This window comes from Phodopus roborovskii, unplaced genomic scaffold (assembly GCF_943737965.1).
Source record: "Phodopus roborovskii unplaced genomic scaffold, PHOROB, whole genome shotgun sequence".
Lineage (NCBI taxonomy): Eukaryota > Metazoa > Chordata > Mammalia > Rodentia > Cricetidae > Phodopus > Phodopus roborovskii.
This window is the reverse complement of record NW_026126514.1, coordinates 23,913,271-23,926,305: the sequence shown is the minus strand read 5'-3', so window position 1 is coordinate 23,926,305 and position 13,035 is coordinate 23,913,271. Positions and strand designations below refer to the sequence as shown.

At 44.2% G+C, this 13,035-nt stretch overlaps 1 protein-coding gene across 1 annotated transcript in view; it reads right to left on the bottom strand.

The window, feature by feature from the left end:
• Nucleotides 1-7,651, bottom strand: part of Mthfd1 (methylenetetrahydrofolate dehydrogenase, cyclohydrolase and formyltetrahydrofolate synthetase 1) — a 60,979-nt gene extending 53,328 nt beyond the window's left edge. Inside the window, exon 1 of the mRNA XM_051196019.1 lies at nucleotides 7,354-7,651. Within this exon, the coding sequence (XP_051051976.1) occupies nucleotides 7,354-7,394 (41 nt within the window). The 5' untranslated portion in view covers nucleotides 7,395-7,651. The remainder of the gene's footprint in view (nucleotides 1-7,353) is intronic.
• Between the last annotated feature and the right edge of the window lie 5,384 nt (nucleotides 7,652-13,035).

Genomic DNA, 13,035 nt, shown 5'->3' with positions numbered 1-13,035 from the left:
TTAATCATTGTGTATCTAAGTGCACCTATAGGTACTTGGAGAGATGCCAGGCTGGCCTTGAACTCACAGAGATCCGCCTGCCTCTGACTCCAGAGTCCGGGGGTTAAAGTTATGCACCACCATGCTTGGCAGGTTTGGATCCTAGGCTGCTTGTTTAGTAAACAGGGTCTAGTATTCAACACCAAAACCCAAATGAAAGATCTTTTTATCCTGGGATGTGCCAGGCATGTTAGTTCCTGATAGCTCTGAAAACAAAAAACAAACAAACAAACAAACAAAAAACCTTGCACAAATGATCCTCTATCTTCTGAGATGCCCCATGATGGCAGGAATGCAAAGTGGCACCTCTCTACCCAGGCTGTGGCAAAGAACTAACTCACCAAGGAGAAAGAGCAGCTTGGCCAAGGGGGCGGGAAGGTTTGATTCTGGATACCCTCCTCTGTAACCCTCCCACCCTCTTGGGAGTTCCTTTCTCACTTTTTCTTAATAAATTTACTTATTCCTTGTCTACACTTCAATGTTTCTTTTTAATTTAAAAAAGATTATTTAAAAAAAAAAAAACTCATACCTCTGGAAACTACTTTCTGGGGGGAAAAGTTTTCTTTGAAGAGCGTCTCCTGTAGCCCAGGCTAGCCTTAAACCCACCATGTAAATGACGATGACATTGACATCTACCTGCCAAGTGCCGGACTTACAAGACTGTACCGCCATGCCCAGTTTAGGAAGCCCTCCCTATGCCGTGCGCCCTCCATGTAATCATCAGAAAACTATGAGGGGAGATTTGGGCTATTTTATTCACTATTGGGAGTCTTGGGATTTGAAGATATCCTGGCATAGAGAAAGCACATGGATACTGCAGAGAAAGAGTAAATAATCCAAGAGGACATACTGCCTCTATACCCAGGCTTCATCTACCCCCCCCCAAGTTCCAGGATAGTATGGGGTATATAGTAAGACCTTCCCTCAAGAAACAAACAAACAAACAAAGGCTGAGTCTAATGGCTGAAGGCTGCAATTCTAGCTGAGAAGCTGAGGCAGAAAGTGAGTTTGAGGTTTGCCAGGGCTACAGAATGAGTTCAAAGCTGGCCAGCCCAGGCAATTTTAATAAGAAGTAAAAAAAGAAAATTAAGGAGCTCATAGCTCAGGGGTTAAGTATTAGGCCCTTAGATTTAGTGTCTACTACCACAGGTGTGAAGGTGAGAGATGTCTTTGGCTCAGCAAAAGGAAAAGTGGGGACAACTTAACCACTAAGAACCTCTATGTATGTACAGCTCAGCCTGCCCAAGCTGCAAGAACACCTCTGGTTCAGGGTCCCCGCAGCTCTGGCCCAAGCATGCAAGCGCTGGAGTGACTGAGACAGGCAGTCCATTTCTGCAACTAGAATTTTTGTTCTCTGAAAACTGTCAACAGGCAAACCTGTTCCCAGAGACAAGCTCTCCAGGAAGGCCAAAGAGACAAACAGCCACCAAAGGAATACACTGAAGTTTGACAGTCAGCTGGTTGAATGGGTGGAAGTTCTCCATGGGCAGGCCTGAGGACCTGAGTTTGATCCCTGAAACCCCCAGGGGAGAGAAAAACCAACTCTACAGAACAGTCCCCTGGTCTCTATGTGTGAACCATAGCAAAGTATGGTAGCATTCTCTCTCCCACACAATTATGAATTCAATAAGAAAACTCAGGCTTGGCTGATGTCATTCAATAGCCTAACAAGGTCTTAGGTTTGAATCCCAGCATCCACCAAGCAAATATAAAAATTTACAACTATGTAGTAAATCCCAGCATTCCAGAGGTGGGGGGGCAGGATCAGGGTTCCAAAGACATCTTAATTCATAGTAAGCTCAAGGCCAGCCTGGATATATAAGATCTTGTCTCAAAAAGAAAAGAAGTTGTCTGCAATGAAGCCTTGGGCTTGAATCTGGGTCCTCTGTAAGAACAGTAAGGTTAACCAGAGCCATCTCAGTTGAACTACATTGAGAAGAACTGGTTACTCTTCAATGCAACAATGTAACAAGTCAGTTTGCTAAATTCCTATCTTTCACCACCCAGTCCCTACAATTCTAAGTCACATTTCCAACAGAAATGTGTACATTAGAGTGTTCCACCAGAAGACACACACTAATGCCTGTGAGTTTGAGACCAGCTTGGTATGTTCAACTCTTTTTCACTTCTCCCCACCTAGTTGCCCAAGATGGTCTTGAATTCATTCTGTAATCCAGGCAGCTGTGAATTCATCATATGCCAGCCTCTGCTTTGCAAGTAGCTAGGATTGCAAGATTGTACCACAAGGTTTCAAAGATGACATCACCCTGTCTTAGCCCCCCAGGTCACCACTGTTATTGGACACAGGCCTGGTGGCCCAGTACCATTTCTTGATCTAAGTTTGCAGGCACATTCAGCTGTGCAAATTCACTCACACACAAGCTTGTGATGGTGACAGTGAACTTTTGTATCTACTTTCTTTTTTCCTGCAGCAGCAGGGTCTTACCTGGCTAGGCTAGGCTCACTGTACGGTGGAGGATGGCTCTGGAGTTCCGATTCTCCTTTCTCCTGCCTCCACATCTTAAGTGCTAGAATTACAGGCTTAATCCAATATACCAGGTCACATCATTAAAAAATAAGTGGTGTGTGTGTGTAAAATCAGAGGACAGCAAAAGTGTGTGTGAGAATTCAGATGACAACTTGCGGAGGTCAGTTCTTTCCTTCCTTCATGTGGATCTTAGGGATTAAACTGGGGTTCTCAGCCTTGGTGGCAAGAACCTTTACCCTTTGAGGTAACTGCAAAACAACCACGGAACAATGGCAACATCCATCTAAACAGATCACACATGTGTTCCATTACTCTAGGAGTTGCCCTCTATTCTCCCTCCCTCTCTCTCTCTCCTTCTCTCCCTCCCCTCCTCCCTCCCTTTCTACTGTGTGGCTTTGGCTGTCCTAGAACTCACTGTGTAGACCAGGCTGACCTGGAACTCTCAGATATCCATCTGCCTTCCTAATGCTAGGATTAAAGGTGTATGCCACCACTCCCTATCACTGTGAATAAAGGCAAACATTTCCAAGTGACTTAAAATGCAACTAATGTTGAAAAGCACGGGAATAGATCAAGCCAGCTACTGCTTTCAGAAAGAAAACCAAGAGGACATCCATGTATATATCAACTATAGTCTATGAATATAGACAGCTAAGGTATATTGGGCACTGTCTATGTGTCTGTCAGGAAGATTCTTCAGTGTTCCTCTGTCAAGAACTCATTTAGGTAGCCGGGAGGTGGTGGTGTACACCTCTAATCCCAGCACTCAGGATTAGGCCAGCCTGATCAACACAGTGAGTTCCAGGACAGCCAGGTGATATAGAAAGACCCTGCTGAAAACTCAATAATCTAGATATTACTTTTAATTTACATTTGAGGAAATTACAACACTGATGTTAAGAAATTTGCTTAAAACCACACAATTAGTATAAAGTGAAAAAGTTTCTAGGTACTTTAGATATAAACAAAATTGCATATGTATCACATATTACTTATTTTATTTATTTTTTGTACATGAGTGTTTGGGCATGTACATATGTGCGTGGGGTATGTTCTTGAAGCATGGAGGCCATCAGATCCCCTGAAACTAGAGCTACAGATGGTTATGAGTTTCCATACGGATGCCTGGAATTGAACCTACGTCCTCTGGAAGAGCAGCCATTGATTGTTCTTAACCACTGAATCATCTCTCCAGCTATTTTTTTTTTAACAGAACTTATAAGTATTTAATTTCCTCTTCATAATGAAAACATACCCATATTACCCATTCTCAGTTACCTGCCAAGATGAAAACCCAAATTATCTCTCTACAATTTTTTGTTTGTTTTGAGACAGGGTCTTTCTGTAGCTCTGGTTGTCTTGGAGCTCACTTTGTAGACTGGACTTGCCTTGAACTCAGAGATCCCCCTGCCTCTGTCTCCTGAGTATGGGGATTAATGGTGCGTACCACCACTGCCCAGTTCTTTACAAACGTTCTAACAGGAACACTTCAAGAAAAGAGCATAGTAAAAGTTATGAACATATATGAATATACATATGCATATATAATTCATAAGCAGAAACAATATACTTCATTCAGTAAGGTTTATGTTGAAAAGACATAAATCTAGCCAATAGGCACACATACCCCTCAGTACCACTTTTGAGGGAAAAGCAAATTAAAACCACTGAGATAGTACTTCATATCCATTAGGATGTGGATTATTAAAAGGGCAAGGCCAAAGAGATGGTTCAGCAATTAAAAGTTCTCTCAGCATAAGCCTGCCAACCTGTTTGATGCCTTCATCCACCTCTTAGTAGAGGTATGGATAGATGGATGGATGGATAGAGAGAGGCACAGAGAAAAGGGAATCCTGGTATACTGTTGGTGAAAACATGAATTCATATGATCATCAAAGAAAGCAGCAGGAAGTTGCCTTAAAAAAAAAAAAATCAGATATATCCTTTTGTGGCAAAAAAAAAAAAAAAAAAAAAGCCCAAAAAACCAGCCAGTGTTCTTAAAGGCTGAGCCACCTCCCCCTCCCCCAAATCAAATCAAATTTTAAAAATTATAAACAAAATAGAGCCAGGTGGTAGTGGCACACATCTTTAATCCCAGCACTCAGGAGGCAGAGGCAGAGGCAGGAGGATCTCTGTGAGTTTGAGGCCAGCCTGGTCTACAGAGTTCTAGGACAGGCTCCAAAGCTACAGAGAAACCCTGTGTTGAAAAACCAAAACAAACAAACAAAAACAAAATAAAATTACTAGAATTAACAATACCTTTCCTGAACGTGTAACCAAAGACAATTAAATTACAACCTTATAAAGAAGTCTGCATGTTGTCTGCCATCTCTGAGGAGGCAGGTCTCTTGATTCTGTCTGTCTCTCTCTTCTCTTTCCCTTCACTCTTCTCTTCACCCAATAAACTCCCTTCCCATTAAGAGAGAGAGAGAGAGAGAGAGAGAGAGAGAGACTGTACACTCTGATAATTGTAGCATTATTCACAATAGCCAAAGTATGGGAACAACCTAAGTTGTGACCTTATTGAAGGTTGCTTTAGGACATTAGGTATTTCACATGCCAGGCAAGCACTCTAACATTGAACAAATAGCCACATCCTCAACAAATGGATAAAGAGACTGTAGACATACTATGGAATAGTATCCGTACTTAAGAGATCTTGTCACAACATGGACAGAACTGGAGGGTGATATGCTTAGGGAATAACCCTGACACTGCAAGGAAGATGCTGTGTAATCTCACTTACAGTGGATCTAAATCCATACAGACTGCTACAGAGACTAAAACAGGGCCGGGGTAGAAACCAGGTGAATTCCAAAGAATACAAAGGAGAAGATGTGTAAAGTATGAAGTCTGGAGCCCCAGGGCAGAACCTGAGGACTGTGGGTAAGCAAGGGATACTGTATCCAGGGTTATGTTGAGTAAGGTCACTTTAGTAACTCATGTAAAGGAGGTAACCACGTGAGATGCCCATCCATGCACATTTGTGTATAAGTGTATGCCATGCCTGTGCATGGGTACCCAAGAAGAGGCATCTGTTCCCTTGGAGCTGGAGTTACAGGCAGTTGTGAGTTGTCTGACCAGGATGCTAAGAACTAAGCTGAGTTCTCTGGAAGAACAAGAAGTGCTCCCAACCCCTGAGCCACCTCTTTGGTCCCCACATTAAGGTTTATTTCAATTTATTTATTTAATGGTTTTTCAAGGCAGAGTTTCTCTGCATAACAGTCCTGGCTATCCTGGAACTCACTTTGTAGATCAGGCTGGCCTTGAACTCACTGAGATCTGCCTGCCTCTGCCTCCAGAGTGCTGGGATTAAAGGCGTGTGCCATCACCACCTAGTATGGTTTAAGACAGAAAAAATGCCTGGTGTAGTGGTACAGACCTATAATCCTAACACTTGGAAGATGCACTGAATCAGTAGTTCAAGACCAGGCCCAGCTACATTTGAGTTTGAGGCAAGCCTCGGCTACTACATAAGACCCTGTCTTTAAAAAAAAATAAAGACGAAAAGGTATGCATTAAGAAAAAAACAAATCGGGCAATGGTGGTGAACACCTTTAGCATTGGGGAGGCAGAGGGGGGCAGATCTCTGTGAGTTCGAGGCCAGCCTGGTCTACAGTGAGAGTTACAGGGCAGCCAAAGCTGCTACACAGAGAAATCCTGTCTATAAAAAAAAAAAAGAAAAAAAAAGTAAAGCCGGATGGTGGTGGCACATGCCTTTAGTCCCAGCATTCAGAAGGATCTCTGAGTTCAGTGCCAGCCAGCCTGGTACACAGAGCTAGTACCAGGACAACTAGGGATGTTACACACAGAACCTCTTTCTCAAAAAACCAAATAAAGAAAAAAGGAAAAAGTATGTACATATATTGGGTATGTATATTACGATTTCTAGTCCAAAAATGAAGGGTTCTTCCTTAGTTTGTGCAAGATTCACCATCTAATTTATATTTCTCCTCTTTTCTCAACTTCCCAACCTCCAGTAAAAGGATCACTTTGCCCTGGAATAGTTTCCACTATCAGTTTCTAAAAGCCTCTACCGATATAGCCAAGAGTTTACCGTACAATTATTGTTAGCCACAGCAGTTACTAAATAACCAGTGATGCCTAATAACCTAAGAGCAACCTTCACCAGGCGGTGGTGGTGCATGCCTTTAATCCTAGCACTTGAGAGGCAGAGGCAGGCGGATCTCTGTGAGTTCGAGGCCAGCCTGGTTTACAAGAGCGGATAGGGTCCAATGAGACAGGGAAACCCTGTCTCAAAAACAAAACAAAACAAACAAACAAACAAAAAAACCCCAACCAACCAACCAAACAACAAACCGACCTAAGAGCAACAAAATACACCTTTCTCTCTCCCCCTCCACAGTGACCCTGTGTCGGAAAATAAAACAAGCAAACAAACTTGGAAAGAGACGCCCTGTCACCAACCAACTGTGTCAAGTCTTGCCACAATCGAATCACCATCAAATAACAAGGCAAGAAGAGTCTATGCTGGGTTTCCGAGTTCTGACTCTCCAAGCACGCGGCTGGGTAGAAAGATGCCAGCAGTCACACTTCTGGAAGCAAGGTTGGGCCCGAACTTGCCGCCAAAACACAGGCGTGCAGCTGGCCATCAGGCAGCGGATTGCAATCACACGCTGGGCAGGGGATTTTTCTCTGGATTCAGAAAACTGACCTTCAGATTCTAAGGCCATGCCGATGTCCTTCCTTCCCATCCAACCCATTTGATTGTGCCCCAGGCATCTCTACTGCAGAACCAGAGTGCATGGAGACCCGCACGCCCTGCCCTGAGCCCACCGCCCCTATAGACAATGTCAGATACTTACGCAGAGACTACCTTCCCGCTCAGGATTTCCGCGGGTGCCATGGCCTTTACTAGTTTTCCGCCCACGATGAACACCAGCAAATATCAGGTTGCAGTCCCTCTGCGCGCACGCGCGGGACAGCGCAACCCACGTGCTCAGAGAAGTAGAAATACAGCCACTGCGCCTGCGCCTCACTCGCAGACGGAAAGGTGCGCAGGCGACCCGGAATGACGTGGTAGCCTGACTGACAGCGGAGGTCCTGGAGAGTCCGCGGGAGTCGGAGAGCCCAGGAAGCACCAAAACAGTGCCGTTGACTGGCTGGGCGGTTGTGACTGGCTGTGGATAAAGCCTGTGCAGAACCCGCCTCTGGTGGGCCGAGAGCTTCCCGCCTCGCTTTCAGCCAATCACAGGTCAGGTGTAGGGGGCGTGTCCGCGGACGCGGGGACCCTGGCCAGAGCCCGGGCAGAATAAACCTGTCTGAGCAAGTTTCCCTGGCTCAGGACAGTTTTGCGCTGCCATGTGTGTCGGTAACTTTTGGATCGTCCTTGCTTCTCCCGGCCTTGGACTAGTTGCGGATGCTGGACTTGGAGCTTGTGATGCTTTTTCCACGTTGTCACAGCCCAGAGTGTGGTGGAGCACCTGGGGTAACTTTACCTCACTCTAACCCTCCTAGCAGGAATGAGGCAATTGTGTCCTTCCCGTTAGCCTTTGGACGGGAAAACAAAAGCACCCAGGTGTGATGGAAAAACTAAAAATTAGGGCTTATTGCAAGAAGGGAAAACTAGAGAGAACAAGAATTTCTGCCAGTATTGATAACTCCCTGACTGCAGAGTACAGAGCCCACATGCTGTTCTCAGGAGATAAAGAACAAAAATAAGAAAACCCCCTAACCTTGCAGGTGTGCTAATCAATCTTGCCTATCCATAATAACCTTGTAAAGAAACTTTGTACTCTTTGAAATGTCTGTAACTTTGGAAACCTTGCGAACGGAGACTAGGAGTCTCAAGCCTCCCTTTCCGTTTTCTTTAATACCGCTTCGCAATTTTAAGTAGGAATCTCCTATAGAGTAAGATTCCAGCAGGTTTGGTTCTTCACAATAAAAAAATTTTGCTTTTGCAGTTGGAAGTCACTTGGAGGTTGAGGAAACCTAAAGGCCAGGAAAACACAAGCACCCCAGGGAATTGAATTTCCCCCTGGAATCTCGTGCTGGGAGAAGATGCTTAGTGTCCGCCGGAGTAGAAACTTGTTTCTGGGAAAGAAATTTCACACAGATCACCTCGAAAGGATGAAGCCTAGATAGTGATGGATGGGCCTCCAACTGTAGCCCCACAAAGCTGGGCTCCTGCAGGGTAATATCCAACCCAGGGCCTCTACCACTGTTAAACACGAGTTCTGCCACTGAGCTACACACAGCCCCAAGCCTCTTCTTTACCATTCTTTAAGTCTGTACAAGTGAAACCTAAACTAGATATGGTGGCACACACACCCAGCTTTAATCCTAGCACTTGGGAGGTGATGGCAAGAGGATCAGGAGTTCAAGGTTATCCTCAACTACATAACAAGTACCAGGCCAAACCTATCCTACAAGAAACTCTGTCTAAAAAAGAGAGAGAGAGGGAGAGGGAGAGAGAGAGAGAGAGAGAGAGAGAGATAAGATAGATGACTCAGTAGTTAAGAGTATTTGCAGCTTTTAAAGACAGCCCAGGCTTGGTTCCCAGCACCTACACAGCAGTTTACAGCCACCCATAACTCCAGTTCCCAGCACTCCAACTCTCTCTTCTGACATCTATGGCTCCTGCACGCACAGCTATACACACACAAACAACAACAAATATTTTTAAATGGAAGAAAATGTTCCTATAAGTTGCCATTAGTGTTTCTATTGTATATTACATTTCAAAGAATATTTTTACTAATTCAGCTTGTTTGTGAGGAAGAGATCCAAGCCCCATCTAAAAGATAGGGAAATGGTCTTAAGCCCATAAGCCTATGGCCCAAAGCTATGTCTAGGTTAGGCCCCAAACTTTGATTCCTCATCCCTAAGCCTTTGCCATCTCAACAGACTGGATTTCACCCACAGTATCTATGTGTGACCTGTATAGTTCTCTCATTGAACATTTGACTCTTGAAAAGCCATTCCATGGCAATAATTCTGCTTCAAATATTGACAGCATCCTAGAGAGCTAGCTTAGTACCCAGCTCACATTCTGGTGGGGGATACAAACACCAATTACATATGTAATTTTAGACATGAAAAATAGCCATGCTATTTAATTTAATTTTCAGTGCTAGGGATGGAAACCAGGATCCTGTACCTGCTGGGAAAATGCTGCATTGACTGCTAAGTGACATTTCATCTCAGAGACATGCTATTAAAAAAAAAAAAAGTCAGCAAAGCCAATGTCTTTTCTGTGACTGTGATAAATAAAACACTATGACCAAAGCAATTTATAAAAAGGTTTTTAAGCTGGGCAGCAGTGGCACACATCTTTAGTCTCCGCACTCATGAGGCAGAGGCAAGTGGATCGCTGTGAGTTCAAGGCTCACCTGGTCTACAGAGTGAGTTCCAGGACAGCTAGGGTTGGCTGTTACATAGAGAAACACTGTCTCCAAAAAAAAAAAAAAACCAACCAACCAAAACAAAGGTTTTCTTTGGGCTTATAGAGGGATGAGAGCCCATCAGCATCACAGCAGGGAAATGTGGTAGCAGGTTAGCTAGTGCAGCAACTGCAAGCTTGCTTCTCAAACTCCAAACAGGAAGCAGACAGTGCATGAAGCATGGGAAGAGCATCCCTCCAGTGACATACCCACTGCAGCAAGGGCATTCTAGCCCTCCACTTACTAGGGAACAAAACACTCAAACTGTGGAGCCTGTGGAGGACATTCTCTTTGCAACCACCACAGCCAAGCCTGGTGGCACTCGCTTTAATCCCAGCGCTCAGGGAGCAGAGGCAGGCAGAGCTCTGAGTTCTAAGCCGGCTGGTTTACACAGCGAGTTCCAGGACAGGGAGGGTGACACAGAAACCCTGACTCAAAAAAAAAAAAAAAAATAGGAAAAACAAAACCGACCCCCCCCAAAAAAAAACAACCGCATAGGTGGTGATGTCAGAGGAGATGGGAAAACGATATATATATATATTTAATTTTTAATCTTGTACTGTTGAAAGTCACACAACACACATGCTAAATAAGCACTGAACTGCTGTACCACATCCTCAGCATGAATGCTGGGCTTACAAGTATGGTAAGAGAAGTTTCTCTGGGTATTTGATATGAGAGAAACCTGACTCAGGAAAGGGGCTCAGAATATAAGAGAGAAAGCAGGGGTTTGGCCTGAGCAAGTAGGCAGGCCGAATTCCATCTTAACTTTTTTTTTGTGAAAGGATCGTGTTGGAGAATAAGACCCCCAAATCAGTTAAAATGTTTTTAGATGCCTCCTGGACATCGAGTCCCTAGAACATGTCAATGTTTTGAATTCCAAATGGATAGGGGAGATGGCTCTGTGGGTAAAAACACTTGCCTGACAACCTGAGTTCCAACCCAGACAAGATGGGCACAATGGAGGGTATCTGCAAATCCAGCATGCCTCCTGTTGGATGGGAGGCAGGAGAATCATGTCTAGGCTGGAAAGGATGAGAGAGACCCTCCCTCAGAACAGTGGAAGGAGAGAACTGGTTCCTGAAAATTACCCTTTGACCTCTGCATACAGGTTTGGTGTACACACACACACACACACACACACACACACACACACACACACTCTCTCTCTCTCTGTCTCTCTCTGTCTCTCTCTCTGTCTCTCTCTTTCTCTGTCAGGATACACCTGCTGCTCAACTACTATGGGACCTGGCAGCAGCTCTCTGTGTCACAGACACCCACAGGCACACTACTGAGGCACTCTGAGTCTGAGTCTCTAGCTAAGAGTGGCAGGTGGCAGGGCTCCGACCTGGAGGGGTGAGTTTACATGCAGGTGGGTATGAGTGGCTGCACTTCTGCTGCCGACCCCCTTCTCTGCCTCCTGGAAGCTGTAGGCTTGTGCTTGTACCTGTCCTCAGTAAGAGAATCCTGCTTCTGCCTCCTGAGCCCTGATGTCCTCTCTTCAGAGTCCCCACCGAGCTATCCTGTCTCTGGACCTGGGCTTTGAACTCTCCTCAGAAAGGCACTATGTTTGTCTGTCCATGGCAGCTCTTTAATACATTTCTTACTCTCCAACAATTCATCTCAGTGTCTCCTTGAGCCCCCATATGAGACCTTTCACACACATCTTTTTTTTATATATATTTGTTTGCTTTTATTTTCTGTGTATGGGTGTTTTGCAGGCATGTATGTCTGTACACAGTTTGCATGGCTAGTTCCCCCAGAGGCCAGAAGAGTTTGTCAGATCCCCTGGAACTGGAGTTACACAGATGGTTGTGAGCTGTCATATGGGTGCTGCAAATGGAACCCAGGTCCTCAGGGAGAGAAGCCAAGGCTCTTAATCACAAAGCTGCCACTCCACATCCGTTCTTACATATCTTTTAAAAAAAGAAAAAAGAAAAAGAATTTCAGGAAATGAGGAGGGGGGAGGGGGGATGAAAAAGCAAAACCTAACGTAGAGGAAAACCATAGAATCCTGTTGTCTTAGAAAGCAAATGAGGAGCTGGGCGGTGGTGGTGCTTGCCTTTAGTCCCAGCACTTGAGAGGCAGAAGCAAATCGATTTCTATGAGTTCAAGGCCAGCCTTGCCTACAGAGTGAGTTCCAGGGCAGCTAGGGCTGTTACACAGAGAAACCCTGTCTTGAAATTTCATAGAAAGAAAGGCAATCCTGCCAAATACTGAAAACAGGGCAAATAAGTAAAGACAAAAATGACCACTTTTCTGGGAAAAATATTTAAATGCAAACAATGGCAGTCATGACTAATGCAGTATGTCATTTCCCCCCCAAACTCCATTTTTATTTACATAATATCTATCAAAAAATTAAATGTAGCATGGTGGCACATGCCTTTTGTCCTAGCAGTTGGGAGGCAGAGGCAAGAAGACCTCTGTGAATTCAGCATCAGACTGATCTACATAGTGAGTTCTAGGTCAGCCAGAGCTACATAAAGACAGTGGACAGTCATTTTCAGCCCTAAATTTACATTTGAATGGTCTTATAGCTTCAAAATTATTTATGCCCAGGCTCTACCCTTGACTCAGAACTTGGAATGAGATTAGGCTATCAGTATTCTTTGATATTTGAAGTGTATTCTCTGCTATTTCGGCATCAATAATATATGTATACTAGGGACAGACTTCCTTTGCTGTGAAATTATTTGCCTAGAATGAAAATTCCAGTTTTGAGATAAATCATCTTTTCCTTAGAAATAGTAGCTAGAATTATAATTTTCTATCCTCTTAGGGATTATATATATATATATATATATATATATATATATATATTAAAGCATATATGCATATACCTTATATGTACACGCACACACACACTAGAGTGTAACCACCACTTGATCTATTCAGGAACTTCACAAAAGCCTCCAAAAAGGACACTCACATTTGATGGAGAGATCAGTCACTTTGGTAGAATCGCTCACTTTCCTGAGCATTGTTTGTTTGTTTGTTTTGTTTTGTTAACTAAGACTTGGTGAAAAAGACTTTGTGTTTTTATTTCCTGATTTAGGACACTAACCACAGTCTAACTGCCACTCTGAGAGGGTCCCTGCATTC